Source organism: Aythya marila (assembly GCF_965140915.1).
Source record: "Aythya marila genome assembly, chromosome: 16".
In the NCBI taxonomy this organism is placed as follows: Eukaryota; Metazoa; Chordata; class Aves; order Anseriformes; family Anatidae; genus Aythya; species Aythya marila.
Genome location: NC_139057.1, coordinates 5,088,695 through 5,110,060, shown reverse-complemented (window position 1 = coordinate 5,110,060; position 21,366 = coordinate 5,088,695). Strand labels below are relative to the sequence as shown.

Sequence of the window (21,366 nt, the reverse complement as noted above, 5' to 3'; positions counted from 1 at the left end):
AAGTCCTTTTGCACTTAATTAAAATGACCAATATCATAGAATCACAGAATATCTGAGTTGGAAGGGACCCACAAGGATTGTCGAGTCCAACCGCTGGGACCCCAAAGGACCACCCCCCCAAAAGAAATACAAAAAATCAGATCATGTCTGAGAGCGTTGTCCAAACGCTTCTTGAACTCTTGTCAAACAAAGCTTGATTTATGCATTCAAAGTCCTGACTAAATATGCAACCCATTTAGAGTGGTTAATCTGTGTTAGTATAGACTCGACACGATACAATTTATTCATGAAATCAGTATGTTGCATTGTTACGCAAGGTCATTAACCATGGCTTGTAACATAGCATTACTGCACCAGCTCCATTTTGTTTCATAATAGTAAAGATATGGACAAATTCAGTAGCCTAGACCCATCCTTACAGGAGCTGCCCTGAAGTAAGTGGAGTTTAGCCCATGAGTTAATTCAGTAACAGCTGGGTTCAGACGCTGGTGATCACGTGCATTTGGTGGTGTCCTGTCCAAAAGCCTCTCACCCTTTAAGCCATGCTGTGCGTGCGTGGACTGAGGTGATCTCAGTGGACACTGTACTGAGCTGCTAGGGGCAAGCTGACAGACAGTAAGCGACCACCAGGTGGGTTCGCTGCAGGTTCCTCACGTGCACAAAGGCAATGGGAAGAGCTTCAGGTCTTACGAGGGCACAGGTTTCTTTGGCTTAGCTTCCCTGTACATGGACCTCATGCGTGGTGTTGCTCTGCTGCTTTTGTTTTTTAATTTTATTTTCACTAGACACAGAACAGCCTTGTTCTGGCAAGGGAAGTGTGGCAAAGTTTTGTATGTATTGAATTGACCCTAAAATCTCTCTATTTGCTGCAGTTGAAACTTCTCCAATCTCGTTTCTCCAAAAATGGCACATACCTGAAGTAAATTTGATCCAGTAAAATGGTGGCTCCCTGGTAGGGCATTGCATCCACAGTGATCCTCAAATTGCCTGTGTGTTATGAAGAGACGTAGCGGTCAGTATAGGGTTAGAATGAATTACTGAGGTTAAGCAGTGGTAATTAGAGGGGGAGTTGCAGTTATGTCAACTCTGTAAGGTGGTCGTGCACTCGGGGCACATTACATTTGTCTGTCTCCTGAAGTTTCAACCTTGAATTGTAAAAATGTGCTCAGTTTTTAGTAAAATTTGAATTACTATATTGAAAGACAGAGTAAGCAACATCTTGAACTGCTAGCATCAGACTGGAGAATTGTACAGGGGGGTTGGATTACTGAGGTGGCAAAAAGGCATAGCAGTCGTGTCCTGAGAATCATCAAAGCGAGCGCTAAAATCACACTGTTAGTTCCTCAGGACTAATTTCAGTCACCCCTTTTATCCCACGCCTTTGCTACCAGCCTTTGTGCAGACAGAAAAGGCCCCGACCGCGGCTCGGTTTGGGCTGTGGTTCGCTCAGGCAACTCGATCTGCTGCAGAAGCAGCGAGGAGAAGGCTGCCAGAGGGGCTGGAGCCGCCTTCGCTGGGGATCCTGCGGGGGGAAATCCACAGGCGCCGGGCACGCTGTGGGTAAGTGCGGGAGGGGACGAGCAGGAGCGCGGGGTCCGTGCACCACCGCCGCCTTATCTGGGCAGCACGCAGCCCGCGGGGCTTTGCTGAGAGGCTCCTGGCCCACACTGACAGCACAGGAGGCACCGTCGGGATGCAGCTGTGCCGGCACCGTCAGGGTTTCGTAGTTGTCTTGCCGCTGTGAGCGGGTGGCTGCTGGCCTCGGCGTCTGCCATTTGTGCTGCGCGCCGCCAGCAAACACCACGGCTTCGGGAGCGTGGGCTGGGTGTTTTTGTGGGAGCGCTTATCGCTCCTGCTGTGCTGCTGCTGAAAAAGGAACACTTCAAGATTAGAAGATGACAATTAGGAGAATACTTTTATCAAGCTGAGACCTAAACTGATGTTGTAGGACCTCGTTAAAGACTTGCTTTGAGGGGGGGGAAAAAAAAAAAGGAATTAAAAGTAACAGTTCCGAAAGATAGGAGGCAACAATAGAAAATTTCTGCTACGAGGATGAAATGAGGCCAGTACGTTCGTTGGTACAACGTGAAAGCACCAGGTTCGATTCCCAATTATTCCCTGGGCTGAAATACAGCAAATACATCCCTGTGGCCCCAGCGAAGGAGCACGCCCTGTTGCTGACTTGCCCGTTCTCTGCTTTCCTTTCCTCTGCTGTGAACTCCAGGGCTCGATAATATACTGAAACCATTCCTTCACCGGGGATTTTAATTTAAATTTCTTTTGTCTGGGTGCTTGCCTCATTCACAGGTGTTGCTGAATTTATTATCTTTGCGAGACCCCTGACAAAGATGTCTGCATTGCATTTGGTAGAAATTTACCAGCAGGCTCCAAAGTTTATTGAGACCATGTGCTTTGCATGCAGAGAACATGGCCATAAAGTCCTAAATGCAGGAGAGGCAGGCTGGAAATAAGAAAATAGATTATCTCATATTAGGTGAACAAGTTTAGCAAACTGAAGCTGGATGTAATGTATCACAGAACATTATTTATTGTAATGCTGCCTGTTGCACTCCCTGTAGTGCAAATAAAATCAGGGTTTTTTAATCTTAGGAAGTATTTCTTACAGCGTATGACTTAGTCCTAAAGGAACTCAAAACGCTAACTGATTTTAAGTGTGATTAAGAACATTTTGTAGGCAGGATCTCATTGATAGGTTTTGTGATTTGGAACCGTGCTTTTGAACAGATTGCTCTGCAATACATTATACATTGATTTTTGTATCTGAAACGTTAAAATCAATTGTTACGCTTAACTGTAATTGCGTTAACTATATTTGTATTGTGATACACTAAGTCTCCAAGAAGGATATCTGCAGATAAGGCCAAGTTGCAGCACGCAGGTGAGGCTTTCGGTATCTGGCCACGCGCGGTGCGCTGCCGCCCCACCAGCTCTCCGGGAAGGCTCCTGGCTTCCGTGGATACTCTGCAAGGTTCCCCTGCCCCCAAAGGGCTTATGTAAACGGCAGCCTGAGTAAAAGCTAGCAAAGAGCTATTTTTAGCAAGCCTGTTGCAGCTGGGGGAGGGCAGGAGCCTTGGGTCATGCAGGAGGGTGTAGCAAAGGAGGGCTCCTGGGGGCCGCATCCAGCCCTGCTCACGTGGCCTGGCAGTGCTGCGTGATCAGTACAGAGAGATTTGGGGCTTTGCAATTAAAAAACAGAAAAAAAAAAAAAAACCTGCTTAAACTTAGGTAATTTTTATAAATAAATCAAAAAAAAAAAAAAAGTGATGTGCAAGCAAATTGTGTTAATTTGCTGCTTGTGTTAATGCTGGTAATACTTGCAGAGGTGCTGAAGGCCATGACTGGAATACCCCATCCGCCACATTTGCTACTGTAGCTTCTCAGCTGAATTTTACCTATTTCTGATGTTCTAAAAGCAGTGGCAGATCAGAAGAGTTGGGCATCATGATGCCTCATGTCTAGCAAGGTGATTATTTTTTCTTGGGTATCTTCATAAAGAGCATGTCTGGTTTTCTGTGGTATTGTTGGGTCTCAACAGCAAAGTGAGCCTTATTCTGTTGAGTCTGCTGGTTGGTGTTTTATTTTGGTCCATTCATTAGCCCTGCCATCAGCACGTGCTCCATGAAGAACAGATTTTACCTTTTTCAACATCAGTATAGGAGCTTATAACCCTTGGATGATTTTGGCAAGTGTGAGATATTAAATGAAATCAGACAAGTGAAGGATGTTCAGTCCTTCATGGGACTGATGCCAGTACCATCAACAATCCTGGTGCAGTGAAATGGTTTGGTAGAAGCGGTGAGGACAAACTTAGAGATCCCTCCTCCCATCTCAGCAGATCAGATGATCTATTTCCCAAATGGGCATTTCGGACTCTAAGATCCTGCTAAATGGAAAGTTTGCTTTAAAACTAAGGTGTGTGGTATGGAAGAAGCATGAAAAAGTTTTGTCTTCTGTGAGATACAAGTGCAATACACTCATTATCACAGTGCTCTATCAAGGGAACAAGTAATTAAAACGTCGCACTTTAAAGAACTATTTAGAGAGAGTTTTGGAGAAGAGCATGTCAGATTGTAACTCACTTTATTGTGGATAGCTCAGTAACTTTGCAAATACCCATATGCTCCGTGTTATGAATTCCTCTGTGCTCTCTCTGAGTGCTTTTGTAGGGTGAGATCCTTGACCCTTGGCCACTGCCCCTGGAGCGTCTCACTGTCCACCTCTGTTCCACGGAGCAGAACTCCTCTAAGGGCCGCACATCTCGTTAGCAAAGAGCATTGATCATTTCCACAAGCTCTCTTCAGGCATCACAAGCTCTGTTTGTGTATTTCTCTCCACCTTCTCCTGGTGCCTGCAGGTTGCTAACTGGGAGGCTACGAGGCACCATGCCTCCTCCTAAGGTGACCGGAGAGCAGGCACGGACAGGCCAGAGCAGAATTGCTTTCATTTTAAATAAATAAATAATGATAATAATAATAATAATAATAAAAAAAAATGTCCTAAAACCAATCCTGGCCTTCACCCAGTTTTTAGGATCAGAAGTGGCTGAGCCATTTCCCAGTTTCAACCTGATCGGAGCCAAGCCTTACCAGACTTTTGTGAAGTCGTGGCTCCGCTGCTGCTTAATTGCTTCTTGTTTCGAAAGATAATTAGGAACTTTATTTAAAAATAGTAACTTTAGTGTTCAGTCCATTAAATTTGTCACCAAGTTATTTTCATTAAGACTCCCAGCTGTTTTCTTATTGGAATTGTGAACTAAAAATAGGTAGGATTTCTGCTGTTGTGTGCAGAGGCCGGCACCGTACCTCCATTCCAGTCCTGACTTTTCCTAATGATGTGAAATGTGTTTGTTTCCCTCGGCGCTTTCTTCTGGCTGTATTTAAGAAGGTCCTGCTAATTATGCCAAAATTGTGCACTGTGGTTTTCTGATAAAGTCACGTGCCTGTAAAGAATATGAAACTGATTTCCCTCAAGACAAGTCTTACAAATGAAAGATTCGTGCCGCACCCAGTACATTTTCTTTTTTCATCAGACTGTAAGAGATGTTTGTAATAAATCAACAAATACCTTTTGAAAAAACACAAACAAACAATAATGAACATAGGGTTGTTACTATTATTACGAGGGGTGCGATTTGCCCTCTCCATTCAGTTCTCATGAGCAGTCCCTTTGTTGTGTTATAATTGAAATCACAGTGTAGATTGGGAGATAAAGTGACAATTACCATGTTTATAGTGTACAAAGCACAGTGGGTTTTGAAACAGAACGCTAATTACCCAAATCTATAAAAGCATATGCTACTTTCATGCATATATGGATTACGGAGCAAATCAGGTTGTAATATCCTTGCTTTACTAGTATGTCTTTTAAATTCTGACTTGTTTCACGTTTATACCTAAGATCCATGCCACACATGCTGGATGTACAGAAAACTGAATTGGATATTTACTGTAGGAGAGAGACATACATATTTCTGTATAAATGTATGACGTTCTCCCTGCATACTTACTTCCTGGAAATTGATCATAGAAATTTGTTAGCTGACGATGTTTTTTACTTCCTTGGGATACTTTCTGACTACAGCTCCACCAAATGTATGTGGCTTACACTGATAAAAGGTAACGTAGGTAACAGGAGGAAGTTCTGCTGCAGAGCACTGTGAGTTTTGGGTGGTTGTTTTTCTCCTTTTTAAAGGCTTGGTGTTTGGAGCTATAATCATGAAAGTTAGTGACCCGAATGTAAATTATATCAGCTTTTTTTTTTTTTTTTTTTTTTTCCCCATTCTATTATCTTTAAAGAAAGAAACAGAAAATCTTAAGATGTGTTAATAAGACATAGGTCTCTCCAATGGAAGTTGCTTCATTCAAAGTAGGTTTTTTTTTTTTTAATAAAATTTAGGATATGCTCATCTGCAGAAGTACTCCAATTCTGTTCCCTTAAAATATCCATTTAGATGCACTGTATAATCCTGGCATGATTGATTAGTGTCACAGATCTTTTTTTAATTTTCTCATCTGCTCGTTGGCAGTCTGTTCCTTGGACTTCCTGTGCATTTATACGAAGAAGATAGCTGCAGTTTTACAAGTTGAAGCTGTGGGATCTAAACATGGGTGGCACAGGGGAAGGGAAAAGTGCCATGTAGAAAGCTCTGCACCTGTCGCTAGTTTTGGCTATAGCTATCGATACAGGGCAGCTAGCATGATCAAGATACTGCAAAAACCTCTTAGGCTGAAAGTTTTAGAAGAAAGGAGAGGAAATGGCTATATTTAATGGATGCGTATTAGCTATTGTGTAATGTATCGGTTGCCGCCGCACTTAGCCCCCCCTTTTTTGTGGTGAATCTAATAATTTGCTGCTGAGCAGAGGAAGTGGAGTTAAAATGCTGCAGCACAATAAAAGCTGTATTTCACATACACACAGTCTACAAACATTATGCCCGTGTGGAAGCAGGTGATGCAGTGCAGGTAATGGAAGAACACACCTACCTGTCTCCAGAACTACTGAGCTTTCTCACCAGCCTTTCTCCCATTCTGCCCCATCTGATCTGAGCCTCTTCCACCTTGCAGTCCTCGCCGCTGTTCTTAGTGTAAACCAGGAGCCGGAAGCTCTAATTATAGTAGTGCAGAACAAATGGAAATCCTGGAATTGTCTTCTGTGCTTTAAATCACACAGTGTCTGCTTACAGGTATCAGAGCAATAGGTGAGCCAGCACAGCCTGGCTGGGTCTGATCATTCCAGCACTGCTGCTGCTGCGTGCCTCTGCTTCCTAGCACACTTTGGAATTGCATGTTTATTACCAAATCTGCAGTGTAAGGTGACCGCTATGCTTCAGGCACATATTTGAACCAAGGCTGCAATGCTGAAGGGCGCTGTACGTCCTTTATTGCTTCCTTGCAATAAGACATTATGAGAGGTTTCCTTATTCTTTATATAGAATAATAGACTTGATTATTGTGCATAGCTTTATACTGGTGGCCAAAGCCCCAGCTGGGTTCATAGCCCCTCATGTATGTTGATGTGGGAATTAACACTACATCTGGGGAAGACGAATACCTTCTTAGTCCCCTTCTCGTCTTCTCCACTACAGGAACAGAGCCCATAGTTTTTAGCATCCGTTTTTGTCCAGTTCTTCCTGTGAGTCTGTTTAAATGTTCCTTTCATGTAGAAGAGGAAATTTTTAATCCGTTAATAAATAATTTAGGTTTAAGATTTCAGCCATTTAAAATGCAAACATGAGACACTGCCCTCTGCAGACAAAGAGATTGTCAAGATGTGCGTGTGTTCTCTGCTGGGATTGTAGGGCTTTAATCCTGCTGTGGGATTTGAGCTCTGGCAGCTCCGTGGAACCTGTGTGCGTGCCCTGGGCTCTCCGCTTTGGTTTCCCTTTCCCTCAGGTTCCCTTCTGCCCGTCTGTGCCTGAGCTGAGGGGCTGGGGAGAGGAGTCCACCCACTCGTGGTGCTAAAATGAGTTGTTATTCACAGCTTTGTGAGACTTTCTTTCCAGCGTAATAAAGTAGTTAATGATGTCAACATACAGCAGCAGCACCGCAGTTTCAGAATTAATGCTCGCTGAGATGAAATCATTTTCCACCTCTCAGATGTGCTTGTTTCACACTCCCTACATAGGTAAGTAGACCTCACAGCACCATTTTCTACTTGGCTCAAGACCATAACGGCTAGAATCTTTTTTTTCCCCTCCATTCCCCCCTTCGCCTGAGAAAAGAGGGGCTAACATTGGGGTTTCTGGAGATGGGCAGTAATTTAGCAGAGGTTTGTTTGGTGTAACACAGAGCAAAACCCACAGAGGTGGGTTTTGGTTCTGCACTGCCTGGACATGCAGAGAACCATTTCAGAGGAGGAGCATATAAAACTCGGAGCCCATTCTTTTCTCAGTCCTTGGCCTCTAAAATCTCCCAGCGGAGCTGCCAGGTAGGGTGCTGAGACTGCAGCCATGGCTCGAGGTGTCACTGAACTGCCACCAGTAGTACTTCTCAGCCTTAATGTCTATTGGTGGCTGTTAAGGTTGCAATGCTTAAATAGTTACATTCTACAAATTTGTTTAGTAATTGTTCAGGTAATTACAACGTTTCTATTATACCTATACTGACTAGATTCAATAATGCTGGTTTAAAAAAAAAAAAAAAAAAAAAAAAAACTAACTGAAACAACTGTGTTACCACTTCCTCATTGTAACATTGCCCCAAGTTAGCTGCAGAAGAAGGTATTTTAAAAGTCCTTCAAAAATTTCCCTCCACCTCCTTTTTCCTGTGCAGCTCGGTTTTGTACACGTGCCCCCGCCAGCCCCAGCTCTGCACACTGACTCCGGCACCGTCTCTGCTCCAGCATCTGCAGCACCTGACTGCCCGGGCGTGAGTCAGTGACTACAATAGGAAACGTCTCGGTGCTGAAACCAGCACACACCACTCTTGGCTGGCTGAGAGAGGAAACAGGCTATGGTTGTGCCTTGTCAGGGATTTTACCTTTCCTTCACACACTCTGATTCTACATTCTCTGTTGCTTTGTTCTTAAAAGCACACTGGTTAGAAACTAAGTTGGTGCTAAAAGTAACGTTTGCAAATGTTAAAATAGCTTTTGCAAAAAGATGTATATTCTACTTTCTGTTTTACAGACATTTTAATGATTAGAGCTTTTAGCACCATTTTGAAAGTCCTTTTTATAGCTAGTCTGTTTTGGGAAATTAGATTTATAGGAGTTCATATTTTTATAATGATTAAAATTCTGCTTTAGGATAAATTGAGTAAAGTTAGCAGGTCTGTGGGGAAGAGAGGGGGAAGGGCCACAATATTTTATGTAAATTATTCTAAAATAGCTTATCATGCTAAATTAGTGCTGTTTGTGAGCCTTTTTAAAGCCAGGATGTTCTATGAGGTATCCATTGAATTGGAAGCTTAAAAATGATAAATATGCAAATACTATTTGGGGAAATATTCTGTAGTCTTTGGCCATGTGTTGACATTATCACAAACAACATTTAAATAAGTGAAGGGTCTGTATTTGTTTTTTCCTTTTAGGAAGAGTGAAAAAGGAATCTGAATATTTAAGCAAAGAGCAGAATCATTAAATAAAATGACTGACAGTTCTTGTTGTGTGATGTGTAAAAGTTACACAAGAACAGGTGAGGGCTGTACCTCTGCAGACGTGCTGTCACTCCCTGCCAGTGGCTTTCCCACAGAAGTAGTGTGTTCACCTTTAGTGTTTGCCTTTGAATTTGGCATCGAGCTTGGTTTCTTGCTCCTTTTATCTGCCTGCATGTAATGTGTACCAGGGAGAGACAAGCACTTAAATTTGAATTCATTTTATTGTGTGGCAAAAGATATGTGCAGGGAATGATTTTCACAGTAGCCGAAGATTACTAACAGTATGGTCCTCAAAATTAACAGTATACAGTTGCTGTGGTAGCTCTGTATCAACTGTTTGTTTTAAAATGATTTTTTTAAAGTATGTCTGGTATTAAATTTCATGATCAAGTGAATGTTTCAGGAAGAAAGAAGAGTAACTTGATATTCCCACTCATTCGATGCTGAGAGGTGCTCTCTTACAGATGCTGTAATACTTGATGCCAGTTTGTCTGCCTCCTTTTACAGAGGCCTGGAGTTGTTTTTCCCAAGTTCGAGAGAGAGGAAAAAAAAAAAAAAAAAGCATGCCCTGAGAAAAGCGAAAACTGAAATGTGAGCTGCTGCGAATTGCTCCAACTGGCAAGTGCTGAGCAGGTACTGACAGGTAGCTCGGCAAAGGAGCTGCCCGCCGCCCTGGCCAGGAGTGCCTGGAGCGAGCATCACGTGCGGCGCTGGCACAGTGGAGGTGGAAGGTTTGAGCTTCCCGTGAGCAGGGTAACTGTCAACATTCCTGCACTGTTGCAGCAGAACCAAACTTCCTAAAATACAGAGCAAAAAGCTCTTGGTTGTGGTAGTGCTTAAGTAGGCAAAATTCCGGTGTTGGACTGGATTCTTGCACGTTAAGTGCAGCGAAGCGTTTCTCTGAAGACCTTTGTACAAGTATATTTAAATAAGGCAGCGAAGTCCGCCCTCAGAACAGCGCTCGTTTGTCCTCCCATTGTTCTGGGCTCATCTGGGGCCCATATTCATCCTCTGTAGTATAACTGCTTCCCTGGTTCCTGCGGAAACTCAATCCTGGGAGCAAAATTCCTTTTCTGTCGAGTAAGATCATATCATCTCCCCCTGCCTCCTTTTCTGAAATCTCTGTTAAAAATGGTGGTGCCTGGTTTTAGATGTTTGGAAGCCGAGGAAGCGCCTGGTTTTGTATTTGCAGCAGTTAGGGCTCAGAGTATACTAACAACACGAGCAGAAGAATGCAGGGGCTGTCTGATTTGATTTGTCTGCTTCTGCAGATATCTCCATTTCTTCAAATGGCAAAACCAAATGGGGTTTTAGTGTATTAATTCTTCTAGCATCTGAAAGACATGGTGCAAATACCAATTAAAAATGCTTGTAAAGCATTCCGTGGCCTTCAGCGTAGACCTATTTCAGCTCTAGCTCTTTGTTTTTTTGATATATATTTTTGTTTGTTTGTTAACTTTCTGGCTATCCTTTTCCATCACAGTCAACGAGAGTACGCTTCTACCAACACCATCCCAGTAGAAGGAAAGTACTGTTTTTTCGGTGAAATGATGCTCTCGTTGCAGACACCACCAGCTTTTTACCCTTTCAGACCTTTTTCAGTCCACCTTATTTTCCCATTGCCTGGTCTAGCTAGTGTAAGTGCTTCATTACAGATCAGCTTTTCAGCCAGTCTTCTGAGCATTGCTCGTGCCTGCATCTTGTACCATAAAGTAACGCCTGTCCCATTTGTCTAAATTTTCAGTGTTCGATGTGAAAAACACAAAAGATTGAAGCACTCTATTTTGTGTAAGATAAAATTGTCCCCAAATGATCCTGTATTTTTAAAATATATTTTCTAGAAATCCTGATGTCATTAATTTTGTGAGAAAAATTCAATTTTAAAATTTTATATATGTGATGGTCTTTATCAACAGAACGCAATTCTACTGATTTGATAGCACTGGAGGGAGCTAAAGACCAGAAGGACAGGATTCCATGTAAATGCTTTGTTGAAACACAATGAAAGGATATCCCATTAGGTTCACCTGTCTTAATTACTTACAGCAGCCTACAGTAGGGGATAGATATTTGAAAATTGCATGGGTGGTTGTTCACGTTAGAAAAGAAATATGAAAGTGAAGTACTCAAATGTACTGGGGGGCTTTCAAACGAAGTTGTGTTCTGTAGAGCCACTTCGTAATTTCATTTAAAATTATTCACATCGATTTTTGCCGAAATAATTTTGCCTAAACAGTTTCCTTAGTTTGAGTTAGCATAAACTATTTTCAAACCTGTACAAGAATGTCTCTTCCTTACTGTACAAGATTCTTTTAATTTGGTTTTTAGAAATTATTAAATTTAAAATATCCCTCCATGTTCAGCCCCCACTGAGCATTGGTCTAATGCAGTCTGTGATTGTTCTGTTGGTTTCTTCTGCTCTGTTTGGATTTGGTCTGTCACCTTAGTCTACAATTAAAAACAGATTACAACAGAAAATCACTGACCTCCGTTGTAGCTAAAGACCTTTTTCTACCTTCCAGAAAACAGGCACAACGAAAATATATTTAGACTATGCATATTTAAGGTGGGGAATTTAATGGGAGAGACATTCGCAGTCAACCATACTGGATTTCTCATTATTCCAGCTTGATGACTTTATCGATAGCTTAAAAAAAAAAACACATGGCAATAGAATTTATTTTCTTACAATTAGGTATTACCCTTGGCTTTTCCTTCCCTGTATGAAGTTTAAAATTACAAATGTTCAGAGCCCTTACGGAAATAACTGAAAAAGGTACGGAAGTTGATGGAGTGCCTAGGAGTTTGGTTCTGCAGGATGAAGGTCTTGGAGGGTCGCACAAGGTTAAAACTAGTTTCAAGTTTTAATGCTGCAGCTCCCACGTTCTCTGTTGCTGGTACCCTGGTGGTGCAGGGCCTGATATCCTTCAGAGATCCCCAGGCTGAGCCTGCCATCTCCCTTTCGTTCAGTTTCCAGTAACAGATGAATTGTTCAGAGGCAACTGGTACTTTGCCTCCTGATTAATTCTGTTCTTGTTTTCTCTAGAACACCGACCTGTAAATAGGGATAGGTGAAAATGGAGACAGGCAAACAAATTTGTTTCAAACTGTAGAGAAGGGCTAATGTCCCTATGCCTAAAGCAATCCATTTGTCGTGCTTTGCAACAAACAGGATTGTTGGTTAGGTCTGGGTCTCTCATTGCTCTGGACCACAAAAATTTGTGAAGAAAAGTTGTGGAAAAGGTGCAGAAAGGGAAGTGAATTGAGAAATTTTTTTGTGTGAATGTTTAATGGCTTCTTCTTTTCCCTTGTTTGTTTTTTTGATTTCTTTGGCAGCCTTTTTTTTTTTTCCTCAAAGAAAGCAGAAGCTAATAGGGATTGCACCATGTTCCTCCCCACTCCCTAGCCGTGTTTCCGCCCCGGGCTTGCCCTGGGATCGAATCCCGGTGCAGTGATCTCATTCATACCGTTACCTTTCATTTCTGGACCCAACCTGAGGCTTGGATCAGTTTAAGTTTCCTCCTGGCACGGTGAAGTAATGTGGGGCGGGGTGAGGGGCTGTTGTGAAGCTATGGGGCATATACAGGCTTGTATCGCGGGGGTGCGCCTTGGGGGCATTTGGGAGTAAGTTGTTTTTAACCAGTCTGTTGGTAGTCGTGAGAGGGCGAAAATACCTCTTCTACAGGTTTGAAAAGTACAAGTGAGGGCAGCCAGAAAGGCCTCGAGTTGGTGTTTGTTCTGTGTATCGCTGTATAGCGATAGGGAGGGGGGTTTGTGTGAAAAGCGCCCAGCAGAGGTGTGGGGCAGAGCGTGCCCTCAGTTAGTGGAAGTGTAGGGACGAGATGTCCCCCGGCCCCGCTGTGGGGAGGGTCAGCAGCCCCAAGGCGAGGAGAGGAGCGGGCAGGCGCTGCCCGGCCCCTCCAAGTGGCCAGGTTGGGCCCCGGGCGGTGCTTTGTGTTTGCCAGCCCTCTGCCTCACTCTCTCCCCCCTTACAAAACCATGAGGTTTGTTCGTTGTGTGACTCAGAGAGAGCCATCTCATAATTATTTATGAATTTGCTTTCTTTAGGAAGAAATATATACATAGCGTTCTTTTTTATATCATTTCAATCCAAACATGCAGCTGATTATAGGCTCTTAAACTAGCTTGAAGTATCTTTATAAAACCCAATAAATCCTGAATCGCATTACGTTACATGTTATAAAGTACGTTTTCCAGAAGTATTTCTGTGAAAACTGCTGTTTTCTGAAATATACATTGTTCGGCTGGCAAATGAGCAAGCTGGATGTGGTGAACGGAAGGGGGAAGGGAAGGGAAGTTTACATACAGATTTAAGCCTGGATGGAAGTTACTCTACAGTTTTTAGAAATGAAAATACCCATGTAGGGACCTAAAGGAATCCTGTGGGCTGATGGTGCAGTTTGTGTTGAATGCGTGCACTGGTGCCTTTATGGCATACGGAAGATATTTCACTGTGGCTTCAATGCTTATTATAGTCGCAGTATTTTGATTACCATCTGTAGTCTCTATTGGCTTTTGATAGAGCAGCGAAGATTTTATATTTTGAGAGTTGTGCTCACTGTGTTATATCACACTGACTACTATTTCCCGTGTCTGAAATTGCCAAGCCGTACAACTTCAGTCTTATTCCTGAACCGTTGCTTTCATACGCTGCAGAAAATATTGAGTCTCCTGATTATACAAATGCCTACTGTTGGGTAATATTGACAAATACACTGAATAACATTTTTGACATAACATTCTGTTCCCACACAGATAATTTGGATGTAATTGAATGGGTTGATCAAGAGTCTGTGCTAAAAATACTGCATTTTCTCACCCACCGAGGGAAAGCAAGCGCTTGTTCGAAAGGCAGTTCTGCCGAGTGGGGCTGGGGCCGGCTCGTGCCGCTCCTCACTGACCTCTGAAGGCAAGGCCCGGGGCTGTAGGGGTGCGGATCCCTTGCTCTGTAACCTCCTGGTCGTGGTTGTGGCCGTGCCGTGTCCAGGCGAGGAGCGGAGCCGTGTGCCTGCGGCCTGGGGGACGGCTGTGCTGCAGCACTCAGCCCTCCGGCTTCACGCGAGCAGCGAGCCACGCTGAGGCCAAAATCCTACAGAAACAGTCAGAGGGGGGACTCGTGAGGATCGCTTTTCTTCAGCTTTGCCTTATTTTAACGGCCTCCCGTGCACTGCACTGCACTGTGAGGGGCTCAGAAGCCATACGGCTCTGCTGCAGGCTGGGGGAGAAGGAGAACTGGAAATGAACTGGAAATGAGGGAAGGGCCGAGTGCTGGGCCCGCCGTGAGGGGCCGTGGGGTCTGCTCCCGGCCCGCCACCCCTTGGTCCCTCATGCCGGGGAGCCCCGGGGCTCTCTCCCCTGCCTGCCGCCCATCCCCAGGCGCGGGCCGAGCCGCATTGTACCTTGCCAGCCTTTGAAAACCGCCTGTGCCTATTTTTATTTGTCGAGCTGGGGCTGGGCTGGCCCCGTTCCAGATGCGTCTCACAAGATTTGGTGCTGATGAGCTATTTATAGAGCTGTGGTTCCATTGTCATGGCAACCGTGCTAGAGGCCAAGGCGGCTGGGAGCTATTTCTGGACTTGTGCTGTAATGTAAAACTGATTGGGAAAGTTAGTTGCATCCTCTAAGCCAGACTAACTTTAGACAGGCAAAGAGGGGAAAAAAAAAAAAAAAAAAAAAAAAAAGAGAGACAACTACGATTGCTTTAAATAGATTTTCCTTTTCTCCTACCTTTTCCCCATTTGCGCTTTTCGGTCGCTTTTTGGAAGGCAGGCTTTGCGTTCGCCGGGGTTTCTCTGAAACTCATTCATGCCTCGCGGCCTCCGGGAGCCCTACGCTGCTTTAACGAGGCAGCTTGGGAAGCGGGGCGCGTAACCGGCCTTGTTTTTAGGGCAAGGTTTGTATTTCGTGGCAGCGCGAAGCTCCGGGGCTTTGCTGCTCGGTCGCTTGGGTGCGCTTCGGAGTTTTTGCAAGAGTTGCGCTTCTTTATCCCCCCTACTTTTAATATTCTATTTTTTCTATGTGTGCCTCATGTTCTCCACACCATATAAGGAACTGTAACCTTGATTACCACAAGATGATTCCAAATATATGGAGTCATACTTTTCAGCTTTCTCATTATTTGCTTCAAAATGAGAGCCATGGTGCCCCTCCGCCTCCAAGCGGCTGGAATGCGGCAGGTTCAGGCACTGCACTGGGCTGGGGCCACGTGAATGCTCTCCACTAGTCCATTCGGAGCTTCACCTCGTCCTTAAACCCCTTCTGTGTGCCTGGCGACTTCGGTAAGGAAGTCCCAATAACCGGTTGACCTGAAGCTGGAAATAAAAAATACTTGCAACTTCTTGGGAAGCTTTTCTGAAGAGTTGCCTTTGGGCTTATGTCTGCTGGAGCTTTGTGCTACAAATCAGTCCGTTCGCAATATAAATCTGGTTTCGAACGGTGTCCTTATGTCTGAGAGCTGCCACGCAGAATTTCGTTACGAGAACAATGTATCAGAGATATTTTTACACGCGATAACAGTGCTCTCGCACTTACACCAGTCATGTTTGTTACAGTACTGGCTGCATGTGCCTGTCTCCAAAGGCTGTGATTTCTTCATTTTCTTTGGGAAGTGGTTAAAGTAATTGCAAAATTATTTTTTTTTCCTCCCCTTATCTAGTTTTGCTTAGGGGAAAAAAAGAGCTGTGCCTTTCTGAACGTTTTAAATTACCCAGGAACGCGTTCATGGCATGTCTTCTACCAGCACCTAAACAGCAAACGTTGCAGCTTTGCAAATCATAGCAAATACCAGTGTAGCTTTAAAAACAAACAAAGTCTATTAATGCCCCAATATTAAGTTTAACCGTGTTTTGAGGAAAAACATGACAAGTTTGGTTTCATGTAACATCCATGTTCGCAGGATACCATAAATACTAGCAGATCAAATGTTTGCTTGTTTTATTTACGCTGTTCCTGCAACTCTGCCTGCTTTTCTGCTTCTCTTACAAAAATAAATCAGCTGAAATGTAGAAGAAATCTTTACGACCAGTTTAAGAAATAGGACTTTTCTCCCTTAATACCCTGCTTGCTCCCAGGAGTGGCAGGAACGGACAGAACTGAGGGCAGTCGAGGTGGCTGTGCGCGCTTGCAAAGGAAAATAAAGCCTCTGCCCTGGGCTTGCTGGCAGTGCGTTGGTCTGCATGGGCAGCCATGGGTTTGACGCTGTAGCAGACCTGACTTTTCAGGGTTTGGAAAACGCCTCTGCATTATTACATTTTTTTTTTTTAAACTGTGTTCAAGTTACAGTACATACATCACGTATTTCTCAGCTTGAATACCCTTTTAAAGAGAGTATTGTATCTTTGTACTAATCCTGTGACTCTGGCTTCTGCATGGACAAAACAGCTGAAGAAAGACTTTATCAAATAGTTAACTATTTAGCTCTTAGAAAGCCTTTCCTGAATAGCATGAAGGATTACGGCAAACACTAAAAAGGGAGTGAAGTAGAACTAAAGCTCGATCTGTTCGGAGAAATTAAAAACGCCTTATTGTTTATAAACACTATTAATGTTAGATTGTGTTAAATTTCAGTTTAAAAACTCCCTTGGAGAGCTTGGGATCAGTTTTGTAGTCCCTGACAGGGTATTAATAAATAATAAAAATTACTGGGCATTTACACAGTTTACTCTTTAGGAAGATCAGCAAACAAATACTATTTTCAGACACAGAAACATGAATTGTGAAGACTACTTTAAAGGTGATCGGGGTAGATACAAGTGTGGTTAATTCTTAGTAATATCTTGATAAAAACACATGACTCAGAGGAAATGAAAATTCCATTTCCACTGACTCGAGGGACTCTGGGCAATTAACGTACTCCTCATGTGCCTCAAATTTTTTCTCTACCTTTAAAACAAGGTTAATATAAGGTGTGTATTTCAGGATGTGGTGGCAGAGACAGGAAATGCAGCGTGAATGGAGGCAGGCAGGACTCGTGAGCATGATTTACTGTCTGTAAAATACCTCGAGGCTTTCAGAGGCGAGAAACTTCACAAAGTTCCCGTACTAGTGTCGAAGGAGCTGAGTTACAAACAAATGTTGTATTTAGTTGGGACTGAATTTTTGAATCTTGATGCGCAGCATGCAGAAGATGAGATCTTAGTATGTCATAAGAGAGAGACATTTTGTATACAAATTCAGGTTATGACTTGACAGAAAAAAAAAGCTAATGGGAATAGAGCTTTTCAAACACAGGTACGCTGTCAGTTTGAAGAGCCCTTTGCAGTGGTACTGTAGATTGAAAACAAAAGCTCGTCTTGATAGAGCAGATTTTTTTTCTTGCCTGTCAACCATTTCGTCAAATCACAAAGACTAATATTTGAAGTTACTGTTTATTGAAAAGACAGTCAGGAAATGCTTAAGGAAAGGCAGCCCAATTTCCCCTCCCTGTTTTTCCCCAAATGGTGAAGTTGTGCTGTTTGTTGAGGTGGAGGCTTTAATGTGTTGCATACCTTTAAGTGGAGACAGCAGTTGTTAGCCTTGCAGCAGCATTGCTCGTTTGGTAAATTCCCCCCAAAGAGGAATAAAGCAAAACCAGAGCAGTTATTTCTGTATGACAGAAGAACTCCAGAACTAATCAGAAATTTGCATACGTCTCGATGAGAAAATTGAGACATGATTTTGGCATAATAGGCTTGCTAAAAAACTGGGAGAGAATTGGGGTTACGTGTATGACCTAAGTTGTGGGGGAGCTAAAGAAAGCTTCTGTGTGTCTGTATGAAACCTGCTTTCTAAGTACACCCCTTGCTGTTAAAGAAACTGGATTCTTCTCAAAGATGTGTTTAAAACATTTCACATGCATTTTTCCTTCCCCAAGCTGAGGAAAGGGATCCAAGAATAAAGTGCGTTTTTTTTTTTTTTTATTTCAGATCGTTTAAATTTTTTATTAATACCTTGCATTTTAATATCCTAGGGACACATCTGCTGCTGTCCTGGAGATGCTTCTACCACGGCATTGCTGATTACAAATGACCTAAAATCTTTTATTTTATTTTTTAATGTGTCATAGCAACATAGCAGTATTTTTTTTTTTTAATAAATAATACAGGCAAAAGCGCTTTATACTGAGTGACAGTATTTTGCAGAGCAATAGCTGTTATTTAGTCATGTCCAGAATTTGGCCCTAAGTGAGAATTGGCAGCAATGCTGAATGGATGATTTGCTTTCTGGAAAATAGCTTTCCCGTATAATCTCTGGGAAAATTTTACAGAAGAAAAAAACTGACTTTGTAACTTAGTGCAAAACTTACTCTGTTTAAAATTTGGGTTCGTGGCTTGAGAGTTTTATTTGAATTATTTCACCAGTAGCTCTTTTTTTTGCCTTCTCCCCATGAAATTCATTGCTGCCGTAGCAGATGGGCATATCTCCAATAGACTTAGAACAATCCACCAGCAGTGAGTACAGCACACAAGGTAGTACTGAAATGGCCTCACTTGTGTTTTGGGTAGAGTATAACAAGAACTAAAAATAAAAATTAATGATGGTGAATTTGTTTTCATTTTGAATTAAGCTTTGTTCTCACCTCACTTGATTATTAGTTCCATTTACTGGATAAATTATTTGGTCTGGACGAACAATGGGCACAGACCTCTCTGAACACAGTGTATTGAACTTTTCTGAACTCTCATGTTCCTGCATTGCTCCTTATTTTAGACCACATTTATTTTGAAGTTGTTCAATTGAAAGAATTATATGTATGTTTTGTTTTGTTTTGTTTTGTTTTTTAATAGTTGTGCAAAAGATCAAACTTTTTCATGTCTTTAGCCCATTCTAGAGTTGATAGAGCAGACTTTTGTGAAAAGGGATATGCACAGGAGGAAATCCTCATTTAACATGCTGCTTTGCTCCATTTTCCTTAAAATGCCACTGGAAGCAGTGAAGGTTTTCTGGTTACTATCACACAGTGAAAGACTTTCTTCTTGAACTCGTATTGTTACGAGTATCAGATGTTAGTGAACGTTGGAACTTATTTAGGAGGGAAGAAGAAATGTTTATTCCATTTGAACTTGTTTTACCTGGCATGAACGTTGCTATTGGAATTCATCTCAAGTACAGTACTGCTGCTCCTATGTGGCTGATGTTTTTCAAGGAAATCATAGGCCTAAAAATAGTCTGCATAAACAACAGTAAGAGGTTTGTACTTTCAGTTCCAGGTTGTAGCAATATCTTGTTGTTATTTTCTAATTGTCAGTTTCCAAAATCCATTAAGCTGATTAGCAGTGTGTTTTTTAAAAAAAAAAAAAAAAAGCCTTTTGTGGAACCTTGCGTGAAATGTTATGCTCAGATAAATTCAGTACAGAAAGGCTGGGACATCGTAGTAATCACTTTAAAGTCTCTATGAACGTGTTATGTTATGTTATGATCATTTTTCAAGCATCCTCCAACTTGTGAAATCACCATGTGATTCCGAGACTGGTGTTAAGAGAGCACTTTTTAATGTGCAAGCATTTGTGCTAGTTGGAATTCATGATTGCCATCCCTATTTAACATCCCCCGTGTACGGAACAAAAAGCTTTACGTCTTTTCCTAAGGGTTAAAAAGAAGAGGGTATTATTTAACAGCTTGGAAGAGATGAGGAAAAACTCCAGCTTGTAAATTTCAGTACATATTTGGTGATCCATTTTACCTTTGCCTGTGTCCACATCATCTTTCATGACAGAAATTGAACTTTACGTCTTACTTTTTTAATAGTATGTTTGTTAAGATGAGTTTTGATGTGTTTTAAAGTCTGTAATTCAGACTAAACAAAACTTATTTTTCATTTGTCTCTGAAACAAGAAGGTAATCTAGTTCCTGGCAAAAATGCCTTTACCCTGAAGCCACTGTTAAAACATTCAGTTGTTTTCCCCTTCCCCTGCACTGTGTTTTAGGGAGTCGTTGAGAAGTAGGGGCTGAAACAGAGGGCTAAGACCCGATCCAATTTTAATGGCATTTTGGTTTCCAATCTGTGAAGCTGGGACTTGGCTACCTTTTTCCCCCTTTAAATCATTGAGCATGACCATAGTGAATGCAGTTTCAGTGTCCCTTTCTAGGAATAGGAATCCGAAGGGAAATCTTTTGAGAAAACTCATCTTTTCTCTGTGATTTCTGCTTCATAAGGAAAAGAATTCATGCACTGGAGTTTAAAAGGAAACTTAATCAGTCTTAAAACCAATATATTTTAATCAGTAATGTTACCAGTAGAGTTAACTGTAGAAGCATTTTGAGGTCTCCTTCTAGTACAAAATGAAAGGTGTCAGGTCCTGCATAACCCTGATGCATACTTGATATTAAGCAAGGTGGTCAGAGTGCTTATAGCATAACATCTGTGTTCTGAAACTTGTTTTTTTATGTCTTTGAATCTTAGAGTAACAGCACAGTAAAACAAACTGGTTCCTTGAGATTTTTGCCCTTTGAGTTAAAGATAATTAGAAGGTTACAGCAAGTTGACAAAAACATTTTTAAAGACTCCAAGATAGCTCCTTTAACTAATGCCTAATGATTTTGAATAAAATAAACCTTCTTATACGTACTTTATAACTGTGCCTACTAGTGCTACTTCTGCAGAAAGTAAACTGAAAAGCTTTTCCAACAGGTGACAACAAAATCAGTGTTCCCTTACACTTAACTGAACTTGCAATGAAATCAGTTTAGGGATTTCATTTATTAAAAGACACAGTGACGATACATTTATTTGTAAAAATATTCATCTTACTTTCTAGAATATTACATGCAGGCAGTTTATTTGAGTCATTGTTTTACTGTTAGCAGGAGCAGACTATGCTGTACAGTTTTTGTAATATCACCCAAGTTAAACTACGTGCGTGTTTGCTGCTGGAGGGAGCGGAGTGGGAGGGGGCTGGAATGAGATGAGCAGGCTTGCTGAATAAAACTTGGGAATTCGGCCCTCTGCTGGGTGCTGCTAGGAGATGCACAATGTAAATGCTAGCACACGTATGTTCAGCAATTTACATGTATTCAACACTTTGTGAATCTGAATGCAATAAAACTTACCAACTGTTACTTGGGAACTGTCAGTTAATTAAGCATCAGAAAGTTTGTCTAATTTGAGAATGCCAAGTTATTCTTTTCTTTTTTTTCCCTAGTTTTCTAGACAAGATTGACATAGTCAAACAAAATGAGTATACACCGTCTGACCAGGTAAGTAAAACGTATTAAAAAATTATACAGCTTAAAACGTATTAAAAAATTATAC

The 21,366-nt window shown here is 42.1% G+C and overlaps 1 protein-coding gene across 2 annotated transcripts in view; it reads left to right on the top strand.

The window, feature by feature from the left end:
- GNAS (GNAS complex locus) overlaps positions 1–21,366 on the top strand; it is a 150,080-nt gene that overhangs the window by 117,474 nt on the left and 11,240 nt on the right. For both annotated transcript variants that reach the window (XM_082773468.1, XM_082773469.1), the window contains exon 6: positions 21,257–21,311. In XM_082773468.1, the coding sequence (XP_082629594.1) occupies positions 21,257–21,311 (55 nt within the window). The remainder of the gene's footprint in view (positions 1–21,256; positions 21,312–21,366) is intronic.